The sequence below is a fragment of the Eleutherodactylus coqui genome, chromosome 7 (genome assembly GCF_035609145.1).
Source record: "Eleutherodactylus coqui strain aEleCoq1 chromosome 7, aEleCoq1.hap1, whole genome shotgun sequence".
NCBI classification, from domain to species: Eukaryota; Metazoa; Chordata; class Amphibia; order Anura; family Eleutherodactylidae; genus Eleutherodactylus; species Eleutherodactylus coqui.
In genome coordinates this window covers 142,383,596-142,411,085 of record NC_089843.1, presented here as the reverse complement: position 1 = coordinate 142,411,085, position 27,490 = coordinate 142,383,596, and the positions used below count along the sequence as shown (strand labels likewise).

The 27,490-nt window shown below is 47.3% G+C and overlaps 1 protein-coding gene across 1 annotated transcript in view; it reads right to left on the bottom strand.

Annotated features, from left to right (window-relative positions):
• Positions 1-12,588, bottom strand: part of LOC136572833 (cilia- and flagella-associated protein 337-like) — a 47,942-nt gene extending 35,354 nt beyond the window's left edge. The window contains exons 1-3 of the mRNA XM_066573769.1: positions 12,521-12,588; positions 10,242-10,463; positions 1,777-1,865 (exon numbers count right to left, since the gene is read on the bottom strand). Coding sequence (XP_066429866.1) covers positions 1,777-1,865; positions 10,242-10,454 — 302 coding nt within the window. The 5' untranslated portion in view covers positions 10,455-10,463; positions 12,521-12,588. The remainder of the gene's footprint in view (positions 1-1,776; positions 1,866-10,241; positions 10,464-12,520) is intronic.
• Positions 12,589-27,490: the final 14,902 nt, after the last annotated feature.

Genomic DNA, 27,490 nt, shown 5'->3' with positions numbered 1-27,490 from the left:
GTCATCGAGCAGGACTGTTAACAGAGATGTAGCAGAGAACCAGAAAAGTGGCAGCAATGAGGGAAGGATGAGGAATACTAAAGGCGATCAGATAAGACCATCAGCAATATTCCCTCCAGGCAGAGGTTCCACCGCAGATCTGGCTCCAAGTACAGGAAGAAAAAGCGCTGCATGTAGTGATTTTTTTCGTCTAAAAGCTGGGCAGCTGAGCGGAAAGCAAACAGACTGCATTATAGTCAATGGGGTCCATTCGGTGCTGTTCTAAGATGTAGCCGTTTAACCGCTGGAATTCCCCTTTCCTGTCCCTGAACGAAGCAGGAAAGCGGAACCCCGGGTGCAGAAGTGAAACCTTCCTAAGGCCGGTAATTTATTTCTTTATTCTCCAAGAAACTTTTTATTTTAACTTACTACAAAAATATACAAAGTTATATAACTACCAAATAGCAAAAAATCATACCAAAATGTTACGTACTACCGTAATTAAAAACCAGACTGATGCAAATAACCTCATTATTGTTGTAGTTTAGTAAAATGTGCATTACTGCACGGTGGCTCAGTGGTTAGGACTGTTGCCCTGCAGCATTAGGGTCAGACCCAACTAAGGCAACATCTGCATGGAGTCTGTATGTTCTCCATGGGTTTCCTTCCACACTCCAAAAAAGATAAATATAGATTATAAACTCATTTATATAGCTGCAGAATATGTGTGTGCTATATGAGTGAGCAAAATAAGTAAGTGCAATACAGAGAGTGTTTTTATGTATTTCATGTCTATAATCACATACGACAAACATTTGGCATAGAAAATGAGTGTTATGTGAAACTAATGCAACATATAATACTTAAGAAAATCAACATGGATGTGAGATGCATATAGGAAGATTTGGTCCTACGTAGTCAACCTTGAGATCTATTAGTCCTAAAATGGGTATTCCACCTAGAAACACTTATAACCTATCCACTGAATGTTAGATCAGTTGGGGTTCAATTGCTGGGACAAGGGATGCTGCCACTAGCTCATCTGCATAACTCAGTTTATATGCATGGTCACATCCCTCGTATTTGGCAATAGCCGACTATCACATGGTTGGGTGATAAACATTTCTAGCTGGAGCACAGTTGCGTATTTTGGCCCCCTGTGTAGTTCGTGTAATTCCGCAGATAGCACACAGCCCCATTATACGAGCCCCCTCGTATCCTATAGGGCTATACACATGGATGCCGAAAGGTAGACATTAAAGGATGAGCGAGCACCCAAATGCTCGGGTCCGCATTATTCGAGTCAAGCTTTTCATAAAATTCAAGAGCTGTACTCGAGTAACGAACCCCATTGACTACAGTGGGAAACTCAAGCATTTTTGTATGTGGGATCCCGGGTGCCGAGCTTTTTTTTTTCCTCCTAGGTTTCTCTCTCTCTCTCTCTCTCTCTCCTTCTCTCCCTCTCCCTCTCCAGACAAAAAATTTGCCATTGACGCGCGCTGCGTAGCAGTGGGGAGGGGCCAAACCAGGCACGTCACAGCGGTTAGGAGCCAAAAACTGCGGCAAGGTCGAACACGGCTTGTTGCTCGTTCAAGTAACGAGCACCATGGAGTACGCTAATACTCGAATGAGCATCAAGCTTGGCAGATTATGTTCACTCAACTCTAGTAGACATACAACATGATATGAACACAGCCTCAGGAAGGTACTGACAACATGAATGTCCCATCATCCCCCAAATATCTGTAACATTTGCAGCAATGTTATCACTCTTTAGTAATACGGCGACAGTCTTACCAGGTTCCAACAATTAACTTGTTATATTGAGGCATCAATGTGGAATCAGAAATCCACTTAATTTTCCTGTTTGGTTGTTTATTCTCATCCTGCAAAACAGATTTTCATTTTAATAATTGCTAATACGGTAGATATAATGTGCACTAACTAGAGATGAGCGAACGTGTTCGTCCGAGCTTGATATTCGTGCGAATATTAGGGTGTTCGGGATGTTCGTTATTCGTAACGAACACCATGCGGTGTTCTGGTTACTTTCACTTCCTTCCCTGAGACGTTAGCGCGCTTTTCTGGCCAATTGAAAGACAGGGAAGGCATTACAACTTCCCCCTGCGTCGTTCAAGCCCTATACCACCCCCCTGCTGTGAGTGGCTGGGGAGATCAGGTGTCACCCGAACATAAAAGTCGGCCCCTCCCGCGGCTCGCCTCAGATGCCTGGTGAGTTAGATGAGGGACAGTGCTGTTTGTACCGGAGCTGCTGTAGGGAAAGAATTGGTAGTTAGTGTAGGCTTCAAGACCCCCAAAGGTCCTTATTAGGGCCACTGATAGCTGTGTGTTGGCTGCTGTTAGCAGTGGCAATTTTTTTTTTTTCTCAAAATCGTCTCTGCAGAGCGTTGCACCCGGCATTAGGGACAGAAGTGTTGCATAGGCAGGGAGAGTGTTAGGAGTGAGTGTAGCCTTCAAGAACCTCAACGGTCCTTTCTAGGGCCATATTTAACCGTGTGCAGTACAGTGCTGGCTGCTGTTAGCTGTGCTGCATATTTTTTTTCTTCTCAAAATCGCCTCTGCAGAGCATTGCACCCTCCATTGATACTGCAAGGAAAGAATTGTGTAGGCAGGGGCACAACACAGTTATTATTCATTGAATATACGCAGTGCTGCCTTTTGGTGGAAAAAAACAGAAAATAATTGTATTTGTCCTGCCTCTGTCCGTCCTAAGGGCGGTGGACACGTGTCGGCTGCGTGTGCAACGTTTAAAAATCAGACGCACAAGGCTACGTTTTACTCCTGGCTTCACCATTTGCTTTCCTTAATTGGGAAAAAAAATACCTGCTCTGCCAGAGTTAATAACTCTGCTACCCTCACGTTCTGTGACACATTAGCAGGGACACAGCACAGTTATTAAACTTCTCATGTTCATTGAATATACGCAGTGCTGCCTTTTGGTGGAAAAAAACTGAAAATAATTCTATTTGTCCTGCCTCTGTCCGTCCTAAGGGCGGTGGACACGTGTCGGCTGCGTGTGCAACGTTTAAAAATCAGACGCACCCAGCTACGGTTTACTGCTGGCTTCGCCATTTGCTTTCCTTAATTGGGAAAAAAAATACCTGCTCTGCCAGAGTTAATAACTCTGCTACCCTCACGTTCTGTGACACATTAGCAGGGACACAGCACAGTTATTAAACTTAGATTATTCATTCACTAGAGGCAGTGGGGCCTTTCGTTTTCAAAAAAGGGAAAAAATTATATTTGGCTGCAGTCTTGCGCCAATTTATTTCCTGCCTGTGAAATCAAATCACTGGTAATACAGCATGCTGAGGGGTAGGGGTAGGCCTAGAGGATGTGGACGCGGCCGAGGACGCGGAGGGCCAAGTCAGGGTGTGGGCACAGGCCGAGCTCCTGATCCCGGTGTGTCGCAGCCGACTGCTGCGCGATTAGGAGAGAGGCACGTTTCTGGCGTCCCCACATTCATCGCCCAATTAATGGGTCCACGCAGGAGACGGTTATTAGAAAATGAGCAGTGTGAGCAGGTCCTGTCCTGGATGGCAGAAAGTGCTTCGAGCAACCTATCGTCAACACGCAGTTCTGCGCCGTCCACTGCTGCAAATCCGAATCCTCTGTCTGCTGCTCCTTCTTCCTCCCAGCCTCCTCACTCCACTACAATGACACCTGCTCAGGAGCGGGAACACTCCCAGGAACTGTTCTCGGGCCCCTGCTTAGATTGGGCAGCAGCGGTTCCTCTCCCACCAGAGGAGTTTATCGTCACTGATGCCCAACCATTCGAAAGTTCCCGGGGTCCGGGGGAAGAGGCTGGGGACTTCCGCCAACTGTCTCAACAACTTTCTGTGGGTGAGGAGGACGATGACGATCAGACACAGTTGTCTTGCAGTGAGGTAGTAGTAAGGGCAGTAAGTCCAAGGGAGCAGCGCACAGAGGATTCGGAGGAAGAGCAGCAGGACGATGAGGTGACTGACCCCACCTGGTGTGCAACGCTTACTCAGGAGGACAGGTCTTCAGAGGGGGAGTCAAGGGCATCAGCAGGGCAGGTTGCAAGAGGCAGTGCGGTGGCCAGGGGTAGAGGCAGGGCCAGACCGAATAATCCACCAAGTGTTTCCCAAAGCGCCCCCTCGCGCCATGCCACCCTGCAGAGGCCAAGGTGCTCTAAGGTCTGGCAGTTTTTCACAGAGACGCCTGACGACCGACGAACAGTGGTGTGCAACCTTTGTTGCGCAAAGCTCAGCCGGGGAGCCAACACCAACAGCCTCACCACCACCACCATGCGCAGACATATGATGGCCAAGCACCCCACAAGGTGGGACGAAGGCCGTTCAGCGCCTCCGGTTTGCACCCCTGCCTCTCCCCCTGTGCCCCAACCTGCCACTGAGATGCAACCCCCCTCTCAGGACACAGGCACTACCGCCTCATGGCCTGCACCCACACCCTCATCTCCGCTGTCCTCGGCCCCATCCAGCAGTGTAGTTCAGCGCACCGTCCAGCCGTCGCTTGCACAAGTGTTCGAGCGCAAGCGCAAGTACGTCGCCACGCACCCGCATGCTCAAACATTAACCGTCCGCATAGCAAAATTCATCAGCCTTGAGATGCTGCCGTATAGGGTTGTGGAAACTGAGTCCTTCAAAAGTATCATGGAGGCGGCGGCCCCGCGCTACTCAGTTCCCAGTCGCCACTACTTTTCCCGATGTGCCGTCCCAGCCCTGCACGACCACGTATCCCGCAACATTGTACGCGCCCTCACCAACGCGGTTACTGCCACGGTCCACTTAACAACGGACACGTGGACAAGCACAGGCGGGCAGGGCCACTACATCTCCCTGACGGCACATTGGGTGAATTTAGTGGAGGCTGGGACAGAGTCAGAGCCTGGGACCGCTCACGTCCTACCCACCCCCAGAATTGTGGGCCCCAGCTCGGTGCTGGTATCTGCGGAGGTGTATGCTTCCTCCACTAAAGCACCCTCCTCCTCCTCCTCCTCCTCTGTCTCGCAATCAAGATGTGTCTGCTGGCAGCATGTCGCCAGCAGTCGGTGTCGCGCGGTGTGGCAGCACAGCGGTGGGCAAGCGTCAGCAGGCCGTGCTGAAACTACTCACCTTAGGCGATAAGAGGCACACGGCCCACGAACTGCTGCAGGGTCTGACACAGCAGACCGACCACTGGCTTGCGCCGCTGAGCCTCCAACCGGGCATGGTCGTGTGTGACAACAGCCGTAACCTGGTGGCGGCTCTGCAGCTCGGCAGCCTCACGCACGTGCCATGCCTGGCCCACGTCTTTAATTTGGTGGTTCAGCGCTTTCTGAAAAGCTACCCACGCTTGTCAGACCTGCTCGTAAAGGCGCGCCAGCTCTGCGCACATTTCCGCAAGTCCCACACGGACGCTGCCACCCTGCGCACCCTGCAACATCACTTTAAGCTGCCAGTGCACCGACTGCTGTGCGACGTGCCCACGCGGTGGAACTCTACGCTCCACATGTTGGCCAGGCTCTATGAACAACGTAGAGCTATAGTCGAATACCAACTCCAACATGGGCGGCGCAGTGGGAGTCAGCCTCCTCAATTCCTTTCAGAAGAGTGGGCCTGGTTGGCAGACATCTGCCATGTCCTTGGTAATTTTGAGGAGTCTACCCAGGTGGTGAGCGGCGATGCTACAATCATTAGCGTCACCATTCCTCTGCTATGCATCTTGAGAAATTCCCTGCAAACCATAAAGGCAGCTGCTTTGCGCTCGGAAACGGGGGCGGGGGAAGACAGTATGCCGCTGGATAGTCAGGGCACCCTCCTGTCTATTTCTCAGCGCGTACAGGAGGAGGAGGAGGAGCATGAGGAGGATGAGGAGGAGGGGGAAGAGACAGCTTGGCCCGCTGCTGACGGTACACCGGCTGATTGCCTGTCATCCTTTCAGCGTGTATGGCCTGAGGAGGAGGAGGAGGAGGAGGAGGATCCTGAAAGTGATCTTCCTAGTGAAGACAGCCATGTGTTGCGTACTGGTACCCTGGCACACATGGCTGACTTCATGTTAGGATGCCTTTCTCGTGACCCTCGCGTTGCACGCATTCTGGCCACAACGGATTACTGGGTGTACACACTGCTCGACCCACGCTATAAGGAGAACCTTCCCACTCTCATTCCCGAAGAGGAAAGGGGTTCGAGAGTGTTGCTATACCACAGGACCCTTGCGGACAAGCTGATGGTAAAATTCCCATCCGACAGCGCTAGTGGCAGAAGGCGCAGTACCGAGGGCAAGGTAGCAGGGGAGGTGCGGAGATCGAGCAGCATGTACATCCCAGGCAGTGCAACAGTCTTTAAGGGCCTGGACAGCTTTATGGCTCCCCACCAAGACTGTGTCACCGCTCCACAGTCAAGGCTGAGTCGGCGGGAGCACTGTAAAAGGATGGTGAGGGAGTACGTAGCCGATCGCACGACCATCCTCGGTGACGCCTCTGCCCCCTACAACTACTGGGTGTCGAAGCTGGACACGTGGCCTGAACTAGCGCTGTATGCCCTGGAGGTGCTTGCTTGTCCTGCGGCTAGCGTCTTGTCGGAGAGGGTGTTTAGTGCGGCTGGGGGAATCATCACAGATAAGCGTAGCCGCTTGTCAACCGACAGTGCCGACAGGCTAACACTCATCAAGATTAACAAAGGCTGGATTTCCCCAGACTTCTGTTCTCCACCAGCGGACAGCAGCGATACGTAAGCAATACGTAGGCTGCACCCGCGGATGGAAGCTACGTTCTCTCTCACCATCCAAAACGGGGACATTTCTGCTTCATCAATCTGTGTCTAATATTCCTCCTCCTCCTCCTGCTCCTCCTCCTGAAACCTCACGTAATCACGCTGAACGGGCAATTTTTCTTAGGACCACAAGGCTCACTCAAATAATTTTTCTGAACAATTTTTATAAGTTTCAATGCGCTTAAAAGCGTTGGAACTTTAACTTGAACCAATTTTTCGTTACACTGGGCTGCCTCCAGGCCTAGTTACCACTTAAGCCACATTAACCAAAGCGATTCACCTGCCATCTTGGTTGGGCATGGCCAATTTTTACTGAGGTACATTAGTACTGTTGGTACACCAATTTTTTGGGGCCCTCACCTACAGTGTAATCATAGTAATTTCTATGTTCTTCGCCTGCACTCATGGTATAGAAAGGTGTGTGGGGTTGGCCTACACTTTAGCTACATAAATGTAACTTGTGCCTTGGCTATACTAAGGCTACTGAAATGGAACTAAGACTGCGCTCCCACTATACTGCTGCTTCAGAATTGTTTCTGGGGCCTGTCTTAAGTGCTACTATTGCTGACATGGAACGAAGACTGCGCTCCCGCTATACTGCTGCTTCGGAATTGTTACTGGGGCCTGTCTTGAGTGCTACTATTGCTGACATGGAACGAAGACTGCGCTCCCGCTATACTGCTGCTTCGGAATTGTTACTGGGGCCTGTCTTGAGTGCTACTATTGCTGACATGGAACGAAGACTGCGCTCCTCCTATAATGCTGCTACTGATATGTTAGTGGGGCCTGTCCTAATGCTACAGCTGAAATGTTACGAATTCTGGGCTCTGCCTATACCGCTGCTAATGGTATGTCTCTGGGGTGTGGAAACAGAGGCTTCCCAAAGACATGATGGCGGCGAGGCCATTTCCCACCGACGCGGTTACTGTTAAGGTGCATATAACCACGGACACGTGGAGAGGACACGTAGTGCCTCAAAAACATCCCCCTCCTCCTCCAACAGGGAAAACATTCTTGGCAAATGCCTTTGCATTGGTTCGTCTGGTGGCAGTCCAAGAATTTCACCTTTACCGACACTACAAGAGAGCCCCCACACCATCCCCCCGCCACGGCCCACTTAATCCTGGCCGCATTCCGAAAACCAACAAAATACAACCGTGCTACTAGGTCCGCAGTCACCACCACATTACCACCAACGCGGTTACTGTTAAGGTGCATATAACCACGGACACGTGGAGAGGACACGTGGTGCCTCAAAAACATCTCCCTCCTCCTCCAACAGGGAAAACATTCTTGGCAAATGCCTTTGCATTGGTTCGTCTGGTGGCAGTCCAAGAATTTCACCTTTAGCGACACTACAAGAGAGCCCCCACACCATCCCCCCGCCACGGCCCACTTAATCCTGGCCGCATTCCGAAAACCAACAAAATACAACCGTGCTACTAGGTCCGCAGTCACCACCACATTACCACCAACGCGGTTACTGTTAAGGTGCATATAACCACGGACACGTGGAGAGGACACGTAGTGCCTCAAAAACATCCCCCTCCTCCTCCAACAGGGAAAACATTCTTGGCAAATGCCTTTGCATTGGTTCGTCTGGTGACAGTCCAAGAATTTCACCTTTACCGACACTACAAGAGAGCCCCCACACCATCCCCCCGCCACGGCCCACTTAATCCTGGCCGCATTCCGAAAACCAACAAAATACAACCGTGCTACTAGGTCCGCAGTCACCACCACATTACTACCAACGCGGTTACTGTTAAGGTGCATATTACCAGTCTGACTGGGGCATGCAGACACCTTGACAGAATGAATAGTGTGTGGCACATAGGTTCCCCATTGCTATGCCCACGTGTGCAGCTCCTGATGGCGGTGGCACAGGATTCTATTTCTCATTGCTTCTGTACAGCATTGTGGGCTATCGCCCCGCCCCTTTTAAAGAGGGTCGCTGCCTAGCCGTGCCAACCCTCTGCAGTGTGTGCCTGCGGTTCCTCCTCATGGCAGACGCACTTCTAAATAGACATGAGTGTGGCGTGGCATGAGGGCAGCTGAAGGCTGCGCAGGGACACTTTGGTGTGCGCTGTGGGGGGGAGGGGGGGCGGTTGGGCAGCATGTAACCCAGGAGAAGTGGCAGCGGAGTGTCATCCAAGCAGTGATTGTGCTTTGTTGTAGCTAGTGTGGTGCTTAGCAAAGGTATGCCATGCTAATGAGGGCTTTTCAGAAGTAAAAGTTGTTGGGAGGGGGGGGGGCCCACTCTTGCCGGTATTGTGGCTTAATAGTGGGACCTGTGAACTTGAGATGCAGCCCAACATGTAGCCCCTCGCCTGCCCTATCCGTTGCTGTGTTGTTCCCATCACTTTCTTGAATTGCCCAGATTTTCACACATGAAAACCTTAGCGAGCATCGGCGAAATACAAAAATGTTCTGGTCGCCCATTGACTTCAATGGGGTTCGTTGTTCGAAACGAACCCTCGAACATCGCGGGAAGTTCGTTCCGAATAACGAACACCCAAACATTTTGGTGTTCGCTCATCTCTAGCACTAACTAAAGTGATATATGTGTAATATATGCAATAAGCTGACACTGACACTGAGAAAGGTAGTAAATGTTCAATACTCAGATGAATTAAGACATCAGCTCACCACCGTCCATTCTCTAAGAGTAAAGGGAAAGATGTGTAACTTGCAAATAGATCATTCAACATGTTAGAAGATCTCTTTGCGTGATACCCAGTGTTGTCATTGGTCATGCTCATTATGGATACCCGCACACATCGCAGATCTGCTGTGGGTTTTCCGCAGTGAATATATTGGAAAATTGCAATGGCCAAATCTGCACTGGTGTGGGGTTTGCTCAGTGTTTGTTGTGGATTTACTATGGATTTTAACTAGAGATGAGCAAGCGTACTCGCTAAGGCAAACTACTCGAGCCAGTAGTGCCTTATGCGAGTGCCTGCCCGCTCGTCTCTAAAGATTCGGCTGCCGGCGCGGGTGAGAGGTGAGTTGCGGTGGTGAGCGGGGGGGGAAGGTATGGGAGAGAGATCTTCCCCGCTGCTCCCCGCCCCCCGCCGGCACCCGAATCTTTAGAGACGAGCGGGCAGGTACTCGCATATGGCACTACTCGCTCAAGTAGTTTGCCTTAGCAAGTACGCTCGCTCATCTCTAATTTTAACCCTTGTATTTCAAGGGTTGATATTCGCAGCATAAATTGGCATACTATGGATTTAGAATTTGTTGCCTCTTTCCAAAAACGCAGTGGATTCGTTGCGGAAATTTTTTGCTCCATGTGAAGATTGTAATAATCCCATGCATATGGCTTATACTGTAAATGCGGTGGAATTTCCACAGCACAGATTCTGCAATATTTCCGTTAAGTGTATAGGTGGTCTACCTCCCCGTAGAGAGGCAGATTGTTCTAGAGATCCACATTTCCGAAATAGCGGTCTCTCTTTATCTCACAGGCGCCCCCGAGGTCATCCTGTTTGGCATCAAACTTACCAGAATGCAGCGGCTTTTCTTCAGCTTAAGATCTGGTGTCCAGACTGAGACAGCCCCATCTTGTCCTACAGCCAGAAGTGTATCATCAAGCATGGGAGATATCTGGACAAACGGCTCCCTGTGCGGACTGCTCTCTGTTACTATTGCTGGAAGGTGGAAGGAGACTCTGTTATTATCTTGCTGCTGAGAGTGAACTGATACTTGTTCCTCCATTTGTGCCGCCTGCAGGAAAAAAGACATGAAATCTATTTAAACACATCAGGCAACTTAAAGGGCTTTTCTGGGCAAATACTATTGATGACCTAGCCTCAAGAAAGGTTATGAATAGTTGATTGGCTGGGGTCTGCCCCTTGGGACCATTGCCGATCAGCTGATTGGGCACCCGCTGTCAGCGCCACAACACACAGGGCACTGGGTGGAAGTAGTTAGCGCCGACCCCTCTGTAGTGACCAGTGCTGGTAATTGCAGGCACAGCTCCCATTAAACTGAATGAGAGCTGTGTCTGCAATTACCAGAGCTGGCCACTACACTGGAGTCTGAGTGATCGGTTCCGCTGCATACCCTGTGTGTTGTGGTGCTGACATTGGGAGCCCAATCAGCTAATTGGCCGGGTTCCCAGCTGCCAGGCCCCAACCGATCAACTACTGATGACTTATCCTGAGGCTGGGTCATCAATCGTGTTTGCCCAGAAAACCCCTTTAATCCACAATACCAAGAACTATTACAGAAACTGGATGTCCACTTTATTATATACACCTGTTCTCTCACGTTTCACGTTTCCCCGTATGGAAATTAGACACGTGACCCCGGAGTGCAGCATATAACTAAGGGAGCAAGTTGTCCCTGGATCAGTTTCAGTGTGAATCCACGTTAGAATGGGAAAATGGAGCGATCTGAGTGACTTCAAACTAGGCATACTCATTGGTGCCAGACCTGCCAGGGCCAGTATTTCAAAAGCTGCCAACCTTGCAGATTTATCTTATGTAATGGTGTGCAGAGTATACTGTGATTAGTGTGAGCAAGGATAAATATCCAGAGGAAAGGAATCATGTGGACAGCTTGTCAACGAAAGGGGTCAGAGGAGGATGTTCTGACTAACAAGTGATGAAGTCAAGCAAATTGCTGACCAATACAAGTCTGGTGGTCCAACTAACATGGCTAACCGCATAATTGAGGGGCTATAACCAGTTTGAGAGTTATTGTTAAGAGTAATAGAAAGGCAGGACTGCAGTGGGCAACAGACCACAGATATTCTTAGATCTAAAAATATGACTCCAATACAAAGTATAATAGGTATCTGAAAGCAGCATACTTATGATGACAAACCCTAATCATATGCCTAAGGGCTTATTCAGATGACCGCATATCGGCCAGGTTTTCATGCCCGGCCGATATATGGTCTCCCTTCTGCAGGGGGAGGAGGCTGGAAGAGCCGGGAGCAGTGCACTGAGCTCCCACCCCCTCTCCACTATTTGCAATGGGAGGTGGCGGGACAGGGGCGGAGCTAAGTTCTGTAACTTAGCTCCGCCCTGTCACGGTCCTTCCATTGCAAATAGTGCTTAGGGGCTGAGGGGGGGCAAGAGCTCAGTGCACTGTCCCGGCTCTTCCATCCTCCTCCCCCTGCAGAGAGGGACACCATATATCAGCCGGGCGTGAAAACCTGGCCAATATACAGTCGTCTGAAGCCGCCCTCAGGCCAGGTTTACATCTGCACTGGAACATCTGGGTGGAGAGTCCGTCACAGATCCGGCTCCAAATACTGGAAGAAAAAGAGCTGCAGCAGAACGGAAATTAAATGGACCCCATTATAGTCAATGGGGTCCGTTTGGCGCTATTTGGTTCCATCCTGACAAAGCCATTCGACCGTAGGGATTCCCCTTTCCTGCTCCCCGAATGGAGCAGGAAAGCGGAACCCCGGGCACAGGTGTTAAACCACCCTCATTTAGAAATCATAAAAGAAGGACCCCTATTAGCCTGGGTGGAGTGCTGCTAACTAGGAGGTCACTACAGCGGAAATATTTGACCAGACTAAACCCCTGTCAATATCACATGATTGCTGGGGGTTCCACCAGACAGACCTGCAGAGATCAGCTGTTGAGGTAGCTGTTTTTACAGAAGGAATGTAAAACTAGGAAGACAACAATGGCATCAGTTACTATAGTACACAAGAGTACAAAATGAAGTGCATATATCATACAACATCACATGATAAAGATTTGTTAGTTATTGGTGACAAAATCTAAGTTTTGCAAGAGACATGCTATCACTCCAGTACTTACTATGAGAGCATGCAGAAGAGAACTGCCTTGGACGAGAGCAGTGCCAGCAGTAGATCTACTCTGAAAAGCTCACGTCGCAATGTAGAAGTTACTATGGTGACATATTTTAGAAACATTCAGTGACATTGGGTAAGAAGAGGTAAAACAATAGTGAATGCAAATACCTTTCTTCAGAGATCACTGACCTATTTTAATGCCAGATACATCTCAGCATAAGCTCTTTAAACAGGAGAGAAGCAAAGAATGGCATTGCTCATTGCAGGTCCATCTTATGTTCACAGCTCTCGGGTCAACAATGTGTGAAGAAACTGGAACCTGATCAGAATACTAGTGAGCGCTCAGGAAATTACTTTACTTTTATAGCTTGTCCAAACCTGAAAGGATTTACCAATGTTTCTGAAGAAATATCTGATACAATGATAATACACATTATAGTAGTTTTATTCAAAGGGGTTGTTGACCGCTTGCAATCTTTTTCTTTCTGATGCATGGACATTGTGCTGATCAAAGGTGTCGGCTGCCTGGACCCCCAGCGATCATCTGTATTCAGCAGAGCCGCCACTGGGAAAATGAAGTCTTGGAGTGTGCCTGTTGAAATCAATGGGTTGTCCATCGCCTGGCAATATTGACTCTTCCAGAGTCTGAGATGATTTCTTAAAAGCCCCTATCCACTATGGCTAACAGATGGTACTACCTTCTGCTAACTCAGAAAGGCTGCTTTAACATCTATGGTGGGGGTTCCATTTGGGAAGCAGGAAAGGGGAATCCCCTGGCCAAATAGGTCGTCTTATGATAGAAGCGATCAGCGCTGAACGGACCCCATTGACTATAATGGGGTCCACTCAGCTGCCCAGCATTTTATCAGAAGAAAAAGCACTACTTGCAGCGCTATTTCTTCTGGTATTTTGTGCTGGATCTATGATGGGATCTCTGACCGTAGCTTCCAACACAGATTTGAAGGCAACCAAAGACAGTGTGTTTGAAAATTATTTCCTTAATGTGAACTCCTTTTGACAAACTTTTCATATTTCATCCAGATTGTCAGTATTTACCTTCATAAAACTGTGCCATAATTGACCCTGCGCTGATGGATCTAAGGAACCAACATTTAAGACATGTCTTAAGCGTTTTTTGAAAACACAAACCCTGCCCCTAGCTATGGCCATGCCCAACAATGCCAACCAGAATGGACACAGAGCAGCCTGCACTCTCCTGGGAAGTCTATTCACAAGATGTTGAAGTATGCGTGTGTTGGGAATTTGTGTCCATTCAGCCAAAAGAGCATTGGTGAGGTCAGATAGACAAGAAGGTCTAGCTCGCACTCCGCTTTCCAATTCATTCTAAAGATGTTCAGTGGGATGGAGGTAAGAGCTCTGTGTAGGCCACTTGAGTTCTTTACACCAAGCTCATTAAACCATGCCCTTATGGAAGGAACACAAAACTAGCTTCTCATAGAGTTTCCTTCTTATACTTCAGTGGCCATGTTCACAATCCAGGAGGGTCAGGGATGCCTTGCTGGCATACAAAGTAAATCCAACCAAGACAAAAGTCTTCAATCTAGCGCTTCCTTAAAATTACAAGTTATTCCTTATCCACTGGATAGGAGCTAACTTGATGATCGGTGGGGATCTCAAATGTTGAGACCCCGCTGATCTTGGGAGCAGGAGTCTCGTGTCCCACGTCCTCCTCACCGCAGAGTTACTGAACCCCCACAGTGAGGAGGAAACTGAATGGAGCGCTGATCATGTAAGCGCGATAGCACTACATTCACTTTCAATGGGACTGCCAATATACTTGAGCGGTAAGTGCTTGGGTATTCCTACCAGCTCCATTGAAATGAATGAAGTGCCAATCACACTCCATTCCTTCTGATGTCACTGTGGGGGCAGAAGCAACAAGCAGAGGATGACACAGGACCCCTGTTCTGGAGAGCGGCGAGGATCACAGCAGTGAGACCCCCACTGATCAGCAAGTTATCTCCTCCTGTGGATAGGGGATAACTTGAAATCTTGGTACAACTTCTTTAAGGAAAATCCAACTTTGAGTGCTGGAATTGAGACATGGCCTTATGGGCTTTATTTTGTGCACAGTGGCGCAGTCATATTGGACAGGAAAGCCTTTTCCCCAAACTGTTGCAACAAAGTTGGAAGCATACAGTTGCCCAAAGTTTCTTTGTGTGCTGTAGCTTTACCCTTTACTGGAAGTAGGGGCCTTGCCAAAACCATGAAAGACAACCCCATACCATTCCACCCCCCCCCCAATTGAACAGTAGGTATTCTAAATTCTGGTAGGTAGAGTTCGTTGAGCTTCCCGTCAAACCTAGATTTGTCCACCAGACTGCCAGATGATGAAAAATGAGTCTTCATACATAGAACACAGTTCCAGAGTTCAGTGATGACAAGCCTCACACCACTCCAGCTGGCACTAATTTGTAATGTGCATGGTAAGCTCACTATCATGGTAGGCTTGACTATGGAAACCCATTTTATGAGGCTCCTGATGCACAGTTCTTGTGCTGTTGTCACCTTCAGAGGCAGTTTATAGCTCTAGTGAGTGATGCAACAGATGTCAGGTGATTTTTATAGGCTACATGCTTCAGCACGTGGCAGCCCTGCTCTGTGTGTTTGAATGTTCTTCCACTTCTTGGCTGAGTTCTGTTAACTCCTAAATGCTGCCACTTCACAGCAATAGCCCTAAGGCCTCCATCACACAGGCATTCAGCGAAGCATCGCGTTTTCGATCGCGGCGCTTTGCCGGGTTTTACTTTCATTGATGAAGTGCGCTAACCGCCAAACAATTCCGCAGAAAAACTCTGCTCGAAAATCGTGGCGCTGGAAAGTGCTATGATCGAGTGCCTGTCTGAGACTCATTTGAAAACAATGGGAGCGTTATACCGCGATTACTGTGACATTTTCAGGATAGGTCCTCAGGATAGGTCATCAATAGTTGATCAGCTGGGGTCCATTGCTCGGTACTTCGACTGATCAGCTGAGCGGGTGCATGCTGTCAGAGCCGCAAATACACAGAGGTCAGAGTGGAAGTCTCCTCGCCAACCTTCGTGTAGTGGCCGGCGTTTGTAACTGAAGGCTTGGCTCTAATTGAAATCAATGGGGTCCTACTCCTACCACTGTATATTTGGAGTGGCGTTTTCTTTTGGAGCATAAACGATGAGAGATGAGTTTAACTACGACAGTGCAGTGTAACTAGCAGCCGTTCAGTATTGAACGGCCACTATATTAACTGAATGGAGAGGGGTGGGGGGGGGCAGCGAGAACTGAAATGACTTCACCTTGAGAAAAGAGCGAATTTGTAAAAAGTTTATGCTGCATGAGGTGGTCAAGCTTGGTGCAGACAGAATCAAAGCTTATTTCGAGGCAGTGGACTTGTGAGATTGGAGTAGGAGAGAGGAACTTGAGAGGTTTGCTAGGGAACAGAGGCAGCCAAAAATAAGGTTTAATGAGTGTTTGTGGAGGACCACTGTGAAAGGCGAAAGGGGGAAGTAAATAATAGGAGTTTGGAGGCAGCTGAATGACATGTGCCAATTAATTCCTTAGTGACGAAGCCTGTTTGTGCCGTAGTGACCGAGCCAAATTTTGGAAATATGACATGACACTTTAACATAGAATAACTCTGTAAAGGTTTTGCATATCCAAGTGATTCTGACATTGGTTTTTTTTGCCACATATTGTACCTCATTTAGGGGGTAAAAGTAAACCAATAGAATTTGTGTATATTTATTCAACGTGCCAAAATTGGGAACATTTTGGAAAAAATTTTATTTTTTCACATTTTCAACTATATTATCCCAAATATGTGCAAACATACTGTACAAATTTTTGCCAAGATATATATTTCCATCTGTTTACTTTAGTCTGAATGCACATTTGAAAAATGTGATTTTTTTTAACCATGTAGGAGACGTACAAATGTAACATTACTTATCAACATTTTGAGGAACACTTTGTTTTCCTGCACCAAGCCAAGATTGCAAAGGCTCATAGGTGTCAGAATGATAGATACCCCTACAAATGACCCCATTGTAAAAAATACACCCTTAATGTATTCACTGAGGGTCAGGAGTATTTTGAGACCTTCAGGTATTGTATTTTTGGCTTTTTCAGTGAATATGTGTTTTTTTTCTTTTTCCTCACCTCTGTGATTTTATGTAATTTATTGTGAGTTAGCGTAGGTACTGACGGAAGCGGTGTGACCTCGACGCGGTCCGTCAGCCTATGCGTTTTGGCCAAAATGCAGTACCAACACCCGCATTTTATTAGTATGCATTAGTATCTTTGTATGTAGTTTGCTAGTTGGTGGGGGAGCCCAAGATGTCAGCCAGTGTGGCCCACCTTGGAGATACAGGGCAACCCGCTGTCATATCAGCCAGGGTTGATATGCTGTATGGTGGGTCACCACCCATCTATGGCTGACATCTTTGGTATCGTTCACATGTGCAGGCTATTAGTATATGCAGTCACTCCTCCCCAATTTGGGCTGGGTTGAGTGGGTGACTGCATATTAGCCTGCCAGGAACAAGCTGCTCCTCCACACATTATTGTCTGGCTGACTACATATCTTCAGGGCTTAAGGCCATTGCGCCTGCCCTACGGCGATTGTGCCGGTGGCGATTGTGCCTGCCTTATGGCGATCGTGCCTATGGCGACCGTGTCTGCTCTGCAGACCTTCAGGTATTGTATTTTTGGCTTTTTCAGTGAATATATGTTTTTTTTCTTTTTCCTCACCTCTGTGATTTTTTGGAGTATTTTGACCCCACTGATTTTTTTTTCAGGAATTAATGCAATATAGAGGAGAAAAAATAAAATTTCATATTTTTGCAAATATGTCCTTTTAAAGATATATTTTTTTCTAAAGTGTACATGAAAATGAGGATTTACACCCAAAATGGATACCCCTGTTTGTCCTGTGTTCCGAGAAATACCCATTGTGGCCCTAATCTTATGTCCATATGCACAATGGGGCCCAAACCAAAAGGAGCAGTTGGTGGCTTTCAGAACAGACATTTTGCTTGAAGGTGTTTTAGGCCCCATAGCACACTTGTAGAGCTCTTGAACGGCCAAAACCATAGAAAACCCCCACAAATGATCACATTTTGAAAACTAGACCCCTTAACTAACCCATCTAGGGGTGTACTGTGTATTTTGACCCCACAGGTTTTGAATGAATCTAAGCAAAGCAAAAGGAAAAAAATTACGATTTTAATTTTTTTTGGCAATTGTGTTATTTAATAAATGTTTTTTTTTTTGGTACAGCACAAATATGAATGAAGACTTTCACCCCAAAATGGATACCCCTGTTTGTCCCGTGTTCAAAAATATACCCCTTGTGGCCCTAATCTTATGTCTGGCTACACAACGGGGCCCGAACTGAAAGGAGTATTGAAGTTCAACTGTTTTTGACTTTTACATGATCGCCATTATCCATTGGATAACAGCGATCATGTGACCGGACACCACTCACCACTGCTTTCAGTCACTGCTCCAAGCTCTCAGCTACTTTTAGTAGCCAGGAGCAAGGAGATTTTAAATTTCCCGAGCCCTCCCCAGCTTCTGCGCTTGCGTCCGCCATTTTGCCAATGGGCACATGCGCCGAAGCTGGAGAAAGGCCCGCAGATAAAGATCCCATCGGGTGAAATTGCTGGACGCCTCAGGTAAGTAATTTCACCACCCCTTATGGATTAGATCAGTGATGTGAGCAGAAATTTTAACTTTCTTAACTTTCACGTGATCGCCGTTACCCATTTTGGCGACGGGCGAATGCGCAGAAACCGGGGTAAGGTCGGCAGATAAATCCGGGGGCCTTAGGTACCTAATTTCATCTTCCCTCACACTTTTCTTTTACTTTACATGATAAGTGTTATCCATTGGTGATATCGCTCTGCTCCCAGCTACACATGCTAGACGGGAGCAGAGGGACTTTAACCCCTTAATGACGCAGCCTTTTTCTTTTTCCATTTTCGTTTTTTCCTCCCCCTTTAAAAAAATCGTAACTCCTTTATTTATCCATCGACGTCGCTGTATGAGGGCTTGCTTTTTGCGGGACGAGTTGTATTTTTCAATGGTGCTATTTAAAGTGCCATATAATGTACTGAAAAACTTTTAAAAAATTCTAAGTGGAGTAAAATGAAAAAAAAAATGACATTTCGCCATCTTTTAGTGCGTCTTGTTTCTACGGCGCACAAAGGGCAACAAAAACGACATGACAACTTTATTCTATGGGTCGGTACGATTACCACGATACCAAACTTGTATAGTTTTTTTTTTACTATACTCCTCTTTTTTTTTTCAAAGACATTACATTTTTTTCAATTATTTTCTGCCGTCATTTTGTGCGCGCGATAACTTTTTATTTTTCCGTCGATATAGTTGAGCAAGGTCTCATTTTTTGCGGGATGTCCTGTAGTTTCTGATAGTACCAATTTGGAATACGTATGACTTTTTTATTGCTTTTTATTGCGTTTTTTTCTGGGAGACAGGGTAACTAGAAAAGTGCAATTCTGGCGTTCTTCATTTTTTTTGTTCGGACGACGTTCACCGTGCGGGAAAAATAATGCACTACTTTGATAGTTCGGAATTTTACGGACGCGGCGATACTAAATACATATTTTGAATTTATTATTTTGAGTTTTTAATAATAGATATGGCAAAAGGGGGGTGATTTAAACTTTTACAACTTTTTTTTTCAATTAAAAAAACTTTATTGATTTTTTTTTAACATTATTTTGAAGTCCCCCTGGGGGACTTTAACATGTGATACTTTGATCGCTCCTGCAGTATGACGTAATGCTATAGCATTACGTCATACTGCTTTTTGACAGGCAGTCTATCAAGCCACCCCACGTGGATGGCTTGATAGGCAGTCTGTTAAGGCAGCCCTGGGGCCTTTCATTAGGCCCCCGGCTGCCATGACACCTGCACAGCTCCCCCAATCTCACCACGGGGGGGGGGGGGGCCGTGCGGGACGCCCGAACATTGTTCGGGGGATTTAAATGTCGCTGTCAGAATTGACAGCGGCATTTAAATGGTTAATAGCCGCGATCGGCCACGCCGCCGCGATCGGCTATTGCCTGCGGGTGTCAGCTGTTATAAACAGCTGATGCCCGCTCTGTATGAAGAGAGGTTGCCACGCAGCCTCTCTTTATACATACCCTGACGCTCCATGACTTACCGGTACGTCATTGGCCGTGAAGGGGTTAAATCTCCTGGTGGGCGCAAGCCCTTCTGTGCACATGCCTGACATTTCCGTCGGGCAGGCATGTGCAGAAGGCGACGTAAAGTCCTGGAAGGACCATATCGCCGCAGGACATCGCGGAGGAGGGGCGTGAGTATTTTCACCTCCTCTCACGGTTCTGATCCATGAGGGGAGGTGAAACGTTAACTTTATGTTACTTTTTAGAACTTTTCTGTGATCACGGGCCGAGGGTCCGGTCACCACTGTCCCCAGTAACATATCCTGCTTCCCGATTACCTTCAGTAGCGGGGAAGCAAGAGATTTCAAATGTCCCGCGACAATCTGGTCTTCTGCACATGTGTCGCCAATTATCCTTTGGCGTGCATACGCCAAAGAAAGGCCCCGCGTTGTGATGCTATGCAGGAAAAAATCCCAGCAGGTCCTTTCTGTTTGTGATATCGCCCATTGTTATCAATGGGAGAACATCGCGATTCCTTGCTGTGGCTGTGACAGCCACGTCAGGGGACTCCTTCAGCCCCGCAGGGATGCAAGTCTGTTTCCATGTGAAAACGCCTCTCGTCCAGGGCTGTGATTCACGGCCCAATATCGCTCTCGCCAGTGTGAAGGAGCCGCGACTCCCCTAGCGATAATGTTGGCTGAAGCACAACAGCGCCGCTAGACTTAGGAACATAGGAACTTTGACCTTTTATGATTTTACGGCGGTGGTGAGGATGTAACAAATCATCCAAAGGTCACGCAAAGGGGCCAAAGTGTTTTTCTCTAAATGTACAAAAATTAAAGCAATGCTGTGATTGGTTGCTATGGGCAACACAGATTTTCTTTAAAATCTCAATCCATTTTAATGTGTCTTTCGTTTTAAGTTATAAAACAAAATCTGTCTGTGTCGTACAGCCCAGCTTTCAGTTCTTGTACTGCTGAGGTAAAATGAAAGCTGCGCTGTGATTGGTTGCTATTCAGGGGCGTAACTATAGGGGATGCGGTTTCCCCTGGGCCCAGGAGCCTTGGGGGTCCCATAAGACCTCTCTTCTCCATATAGAGAGCCCAGTACTATGATTAAAGCATTATAGTTAGGGGCCCCGTTCTAGGTTTTGCATTGGGGCCCAGGAGCTTCAAGTTACGCCTCTGTTGCTATTTGTTATATTGCTGAGGTAAAATGAAAGCTGCGCTGTGATTGGTTGCTAGTTGTTATATTGCTGAGGTAAAATGAAAGCTGCGCTGTGATTGGTTGCTAGTTGTTATATTGCTGAGGTAAAATGAAAGCTGCGCTGTGATTGGTTGCTAGTTGTTATATTGCTGAGGTAAAATGAAAGCTGCGCTGTGATTGGTTGCTATGTGCAACACAGATTTTCTTTAAAATCTCAGTCCGTATTAGGCTAGTTTCACATGGGTGATTACATCTTTTTTCCGGCGATTTTTGAGCGTCAGCGCTACTTTTTCTCCCAAAATCACCATTGCCGCTCACGTTTTCCTCGCGCGTTTTTATCGTGCAATTTCGCCATGATTTTTTTAGTGAAAGTCAATAGGCCTTTTTAATGTTAAAATCACATTGCATTGCAACGCATGTTTGTTGCATTGCAATACGATAAAAAGGAGCCTCCATAGGGGAAACATGGGAGATAAAAAAAAAATTTAAAAATCGCACATCGCAGATAGAGCATGCCGCAATTTTTTTGTTCTCTCAATATCGCATCAGCGAAAACATCGCTAATGGGAAGGAAACTGTTGAAAATCATTGGTTTCATCGTCTGCTTTATTACTGACTCTCGTGTGATTTTCGCACCCATGTGAAACCACCCTTAGGGCTCTTTCACACGGGTGTATATTGGCCGCCATTTTCACGGTGTCCAGTGCTAGTGGACACGTGTAGATAAGCTCAGTCCCACCAGTTGCTTCCTTTTAACTAGCGGAGGAGTGATTCTTGCTATTGTATTAGCGGCACTAGAACCGGCTGCCTCTCACCAGTGCTGAATACATTGACGTTCCCTATGATGTAGTTGGTTCAGCTAATTAGAGAAGTTTTCAGATTGGGACTTGTGGCTGTATAATGTTTTAAACGAGGACCTAAAGGGGATATCCCAAGAGGACAAACCCGGCTCACATTTCCTCATTAGCAGACGGTGCAGTCATGGCTCCTGTGCACATGCCACTCCTGCATCCCACATTATAGGTCTTCCCTCTATACCATATAGACAATGGCATACATTAAAAGTTATTTTGCAAACTAGGAATACTTCTGAAAAAACTCTGTTGTGTATGAACATACCCAATGCCATGATTACTAGAGACCAAGAAGAACTTAACAGCACAAATGATTAGAGTTCAAGCCAAGTGGGAAGACTTTCATTAGTTGGGCTTGATTACACTGGGGGGGAGCACAATGTTTGGTGACTGAGGTGCGATGAGATGGAACAGGACAAATATCCAGAACTAACAGTAGTCTGCCAACATCAGGGGTGTAACTAAAGGCTCAGGGGCCCGGGTGCAAAAAATATGCAGAAGGGCTATGCAACAGGCCATCTCACAATTTATCTGGAACAAGAGACCCCGGATTAAACAAAAAATAATGTCCTATTATAGAAGATTAGGGGAACTATCCATGCCTAATCTACAAAAGCAGCAGAGATGGCCCAGATCCCCTCCATCTTTTCAGGCTCGGGAGCTCCCCCTTTGGGCGGAGCTTAAAGCCTCCCTGGTGTTCCCAGTGGATCTCAGGGCTATCTTCTGGGACAAAAAAACCTAACCCCTCTTCCATATGACCCCTCTCACCCCTCACTTTCCACCTCCTCAGAAAATGGCAGATAAATGAAATTAAGCACTCGTTAATCTCAGACTACCCGCCACTATTTCCTATTATTCCCAACCAAGCCCTCCTGCCAAGCAAGCTAAGGGACGTTCTTAGCCTGGTGGTGAAGTAGATGTCTGGCTTCCTTATGACCTTTTTGTCACGTTAAACAGACTCATGACTATACAACAAATCCCAGAAAGATACTCAGTACCAGGGCACCTGTGGTTGGCAGCCCGCCGGATTCATAGCTTCGCACAATCTATACTTCCTCAACCACACTACCAAGTATCCAATACTTCATTTGAGAGGCCGTGTGCCTGGTCACCCCTCCAACCGGGAAAGATTTCTCTCCTATACAGTACTCTGAACCAACCCTTGTGTGATGACTAACTCCCGTCCATGAGATGCTGGGAGGCAGACCCGAACATATCGCTCTCTATGGCAAGATGGCACCACTGCTCTACATTTACGATCATCGTTCAGGATTTTATGCAGCCTAAATGATGAGCTGATCTCTCATCGTTCAGTGTAAATAGCAGCCGTTCACGAAAGCCCAAGCATAGGGGGTTGGTTACAGCAAAGCCTTTTCTTTGCGTATTAGTTTTAAATGAATTTTGTATATGGTTTTGTTTGTGTTTTATTATTCCTTGGTAGGCTCCGACAACGCAGTGTGGTGCCACCAGTAGCGCGAGAGAATGTAATAATTCTCGCGCATGCGCAGTATAGTAACGTGGTGCCGGTCAGCTCCATGACACTTATGGTTGCTGATACAGGGTCGTGCAATGGAACGGAGCAAGACTCGCGCATGCGCAGTGCAGGATCGAGACGCCGGACGGCTCCATGATGTCTGCGGGTGCTACCTGTATACAGGTATATATGTGAATACACTATGAACGGGCGGTTGTTGGCGGTCTGCACTTGTCAGCCTCTCCTGGAAAGCCAATCAGGACACAGGTATGTGGGAGTGTGGTTCTTAGGGGAGGCACTGATCTGTCAGTAAATCCGTTATTGCTCTAGAATTACTTTTTTTTTTTGTTTCTGCTCCGATATTAATGGAGGTGGGGTGGGGGGGGGGTAAAAGGAGGGGGTGGGTGTAAGGTTAGGGTCTTTGCCTTGTTTTGTGAGATCCATTTTATTTTGACAAAGCTTTATCGAGCATCTTTCCTTTGAACATGGTCTCCTCTTACACCCAGGACGTGCATTGGGGGATGCATCTTTATACGGAGCTGTACACATTATTAAATTATAAGGTTGTATGTTATATCTTTTGTCAAGACAACTACCGCCTTTCTCTGAATTTCTCCTTTTCTTCTCCCTTGGCGTACACAGGGAGGGGCAAAGGAAACAAGGAGGATGGGGGGGGGGGGGACATACGTAGGGGTCATATTACTCAACCCGCTACGGCAACATCTTTAAAAATAAACAATTTTGACACCTGATACATCAGTAAACCAATTTCTTGCGTCTTTCCTCCTCCACGAATGTCCAGTCTGATAAGCATATCTCTATATGGGAGATATGACCTATTTTGTATTCCGGTGCGTGGGCTCCCAAGATATTCGCTACATCAAATCAAGTCCCGCTAATTGGGGGGGGGGTCTCCGGATATAGATCTCTCCATATACTATATGGTTGTTTTGAAGGATTCCTTGATTGCCCCGTTCACTTGGCGCAGTAGGACCTCAATAAATCTCTCTCACACCTCAAAGAATCCCTCCATCTGTGTCTGTCTCTGAAGAGAGGCTCAAAAAGACTTTTTTTAAATCAGGGCTACCATCCCACCTCAATTGATAACCAAATCACCAGAGCCACCAGGATACCCAGGAATCAACTACTCCAATACACAGAGAAGAAAGGAAACAATCATGTGCCTCTAGTAGAGACCTCCAATCCACAGCTAGAGGTACTAAGGAAGACTGCAAAGAAACTCCACCATACCCTACACAACGAGGACAGTCTGGAAACCATATTCCTGGACCCCCCGCTTCTGTGTTACAGACAACCAGCAAATTTAAGGAACTTTATAATCAGGAGTGCATTGCCCTCTGACAAAGAAAGATACAGACTACTTACTGGTAGTCCCATTTCCAGGAGTCATCACGACGCCCCCATTTACATATGGAGGTTGCCCTCTGACCCAGGTAGGGACAGGAAGAGTTCAAAAGCACCTCCCTTTCCACCCATGCTTTAGTGACTTACAAATTATTACGGTGGACAATGTTTACTAAACCAAAATTTATCTTTATTCGGTCATATGTACATTGAAAGAACATAAATTATTCTAAAAGGGAGGGAACTATGGGCCGTCGTGATGACTCCTGGAAATGAGACTACCGGTAAGTAATCCGTATCTTTCCATGGCATCATCCCGACGGCCCCATTTACATATAGAGTATACCAAATTATACGTGACTTTAGGGCGGGACTACTGCCTGAAGGACTTTTCGTCCATAGCCCAGGTCTTTGTCCGACTGGACGTTAACCCTATAGTGTCTGATAAACGTATGTATGCTAGATCTGGTGGCTGCTTTGCAAATTTGCTCGGCAGACGCCTGGCCTTTGTCTGCCCTAGAGGAGGAGAGAGAGCGTGTGGAGTGGGCTCTAATTTTTTCCCGGGGGATCGAGGCCCCTGGCTTTATATGCCTCTTGGATGGCAGTCTTGATCCACCTCGCAATGGTGCCCTTAGATGTCGTCTTTCCTTTTGCCGGCCCCTGAAATTGGATAAAGAGGTTATTATTTGTATGGAAAGAGCGGGTAGCCTCTAAATACGCTAGAACGGCTCTCCTAACATCTAGGTTATGAAATTCTCGCTCTTTTTCATTGCGGGGATTTTGACAGAAGGAAGACAGAGTGATTGTCTGCTCCCTATGGAATTTTGACACTACCTTCGGTAGGAAGGCTGGGTCCAGTTTAAAGGTAATCCTGTCATCTTGTATTAACATGTAAGGTTCAATACAGTATAAGGCTTGTAATTCCCCTATTCTCCGAGCCGAAGTTATGGCGACTAAAAGGGTAACTTTTAGCGTGAGTAATCTCAGGGGAAGTTGGGAGAGGGATTCAAAGGGGGGTTGGCAAAAACTATTTAGGACTAAGTTTAGGTCCCAGGTAGGGAAGGTTTCTCTAATAAAGGGTCGAAGTCTTTCTGCCCCTTTCAGAAATCTACGCACCCATCGGTGTTCTGCCAAAGGGAAGTCTAGGTAAGACCCTAGTGCTGCTGTCTGAACCTTAAGGGTTCTTGGGCTAAGGCCTTTCTCTAGGCCTGCCTGCAAAAATTCCAGGATTGCGGGTATGTCGATCTCTGGAATTTTTCCCGGATCTATTTTGCAGAAGTCTCTGAACTTCCTCCATATCCTATCATATATGGCTGTAGTGATAGGTTTACGGCTCTTTGTCAGGGTGGTAATTACTTTATGGGAGAGTCCCTTCCCTCGCAGTATCATGCTTTCAGCATCCATGCTGCTAGATTCAATTTTTCGACCCCCGGGTACGTTAGCGGGCCCTGGAGCAGTAGATCTTCCACGGCCAGTAGTAGAAGTGGACCCCGAATAGTCAAGGCTTTTAGCAGGGGATACCACAGCCTTTTGTCCCACATGGGGGCAACTAGGATGACTGACACCCTGCTGGTCTGGATTTTCCTGAGGGTGTGGGGGATCAGTGGGAAAGGGGGAAAGGCATAGGCTAGGTCCATGTCCCAGCTTTGGGACAGGGCATGTACCCCGCACGGATTGTCTCTTGGATTCAGCGAGTAAAAGTCCCGACACTTTGAATTTTTCCTCGTGGCGAACAGGTCTATCTGTGGTTCTCCCCACTGGCAGCTTAGTTGGTCGAAGACTCGCTGGTTCAGCCCCCATTCTCCTGGAAGGATGCTCTGTCTGCTCAGGAAGTCGGCAACGACGTTTGTGGACCCTTTTAGATGGATCGCTGAGAGAGACAGCACGTTGGATTCCGCCCAGCGGAGTATCTTTATCGCCAGTTGTTGCAGGTGTGGGTGTTGCGTTCCCCCCGGTGACGAACAAACGACAAAGCTGTCATATTATCAGTCAGAATTTTAATATGCCTTCCTCTTAAAAGGGGTTCTGCTGCCTGAAGGGCCTCCCAGATTGCCCTTAATTCTCTGTAATTTGACGAGCGCTTAGCTACTTGGGAGTCCCAGGTTCCCTGTAGATTTAGGCCGGCTACTTGCGCTCCCCATCCCGTTTTGCTGGCATCTGTTGTGATGGGTACAGTAGATTCTTGCGACCAGGAGGTACCTTTGTTTAGGTCCCTCTGTGAGGTCCACCAGCGTAGGGACTCTTTGGCTCGGACGGACAGGCTCACCTTCTTATCCAGGGAGGTCTGCCGTTTGTCCCACCTGGCAAGAATGAAGCCTTGTAGTTGTCGAGTATGGGCTTGTGCCCATGGTACTATCTGTATGCAGGCTGTTAGAATACCGAGCACCTTCATTGTTTCTCTGATAGATACCGTCGTAGCCTGACAGAGGGAGGTTACTCTTTGGATGAGGTCTTCCTTCCTAGATGATGGAAGCCGAGATTCCTGGATGTGGGAGTCTAGTAGTTCACCCAGGTATACCTTCTGTGTACCTGGGTTCAGGTCGGACTTCTGTTCGTTGACTATCTACCCTAATTTGTTTATGGCAGACATGACCATAGATACACTACCGTTCAAAAGTTTGGGGTCACATTGAAATGTCCTTATTTTTGAAGGAAAAGCACTGTACTTTTCAATGAAGATAACTTTAAACTAGTCCTAACTTTAAACAAATGCACTCTATACATTGCTAATGTGGTAAATGACTATTCTAGCTGCAAATGTCTGGTTTTTTGTGCAATATCTACAAAGGTGTATAGAGGCCCATTTCCAGCAACTATCACTCCAGTGTTCTAATGGTACAATGTGTTTGCTCATTGGCTCAGAAGGCTAATTGATGATTAGAAAACCCTTGTGCAATCATGTTCACACATCTGAAAACAGTCTA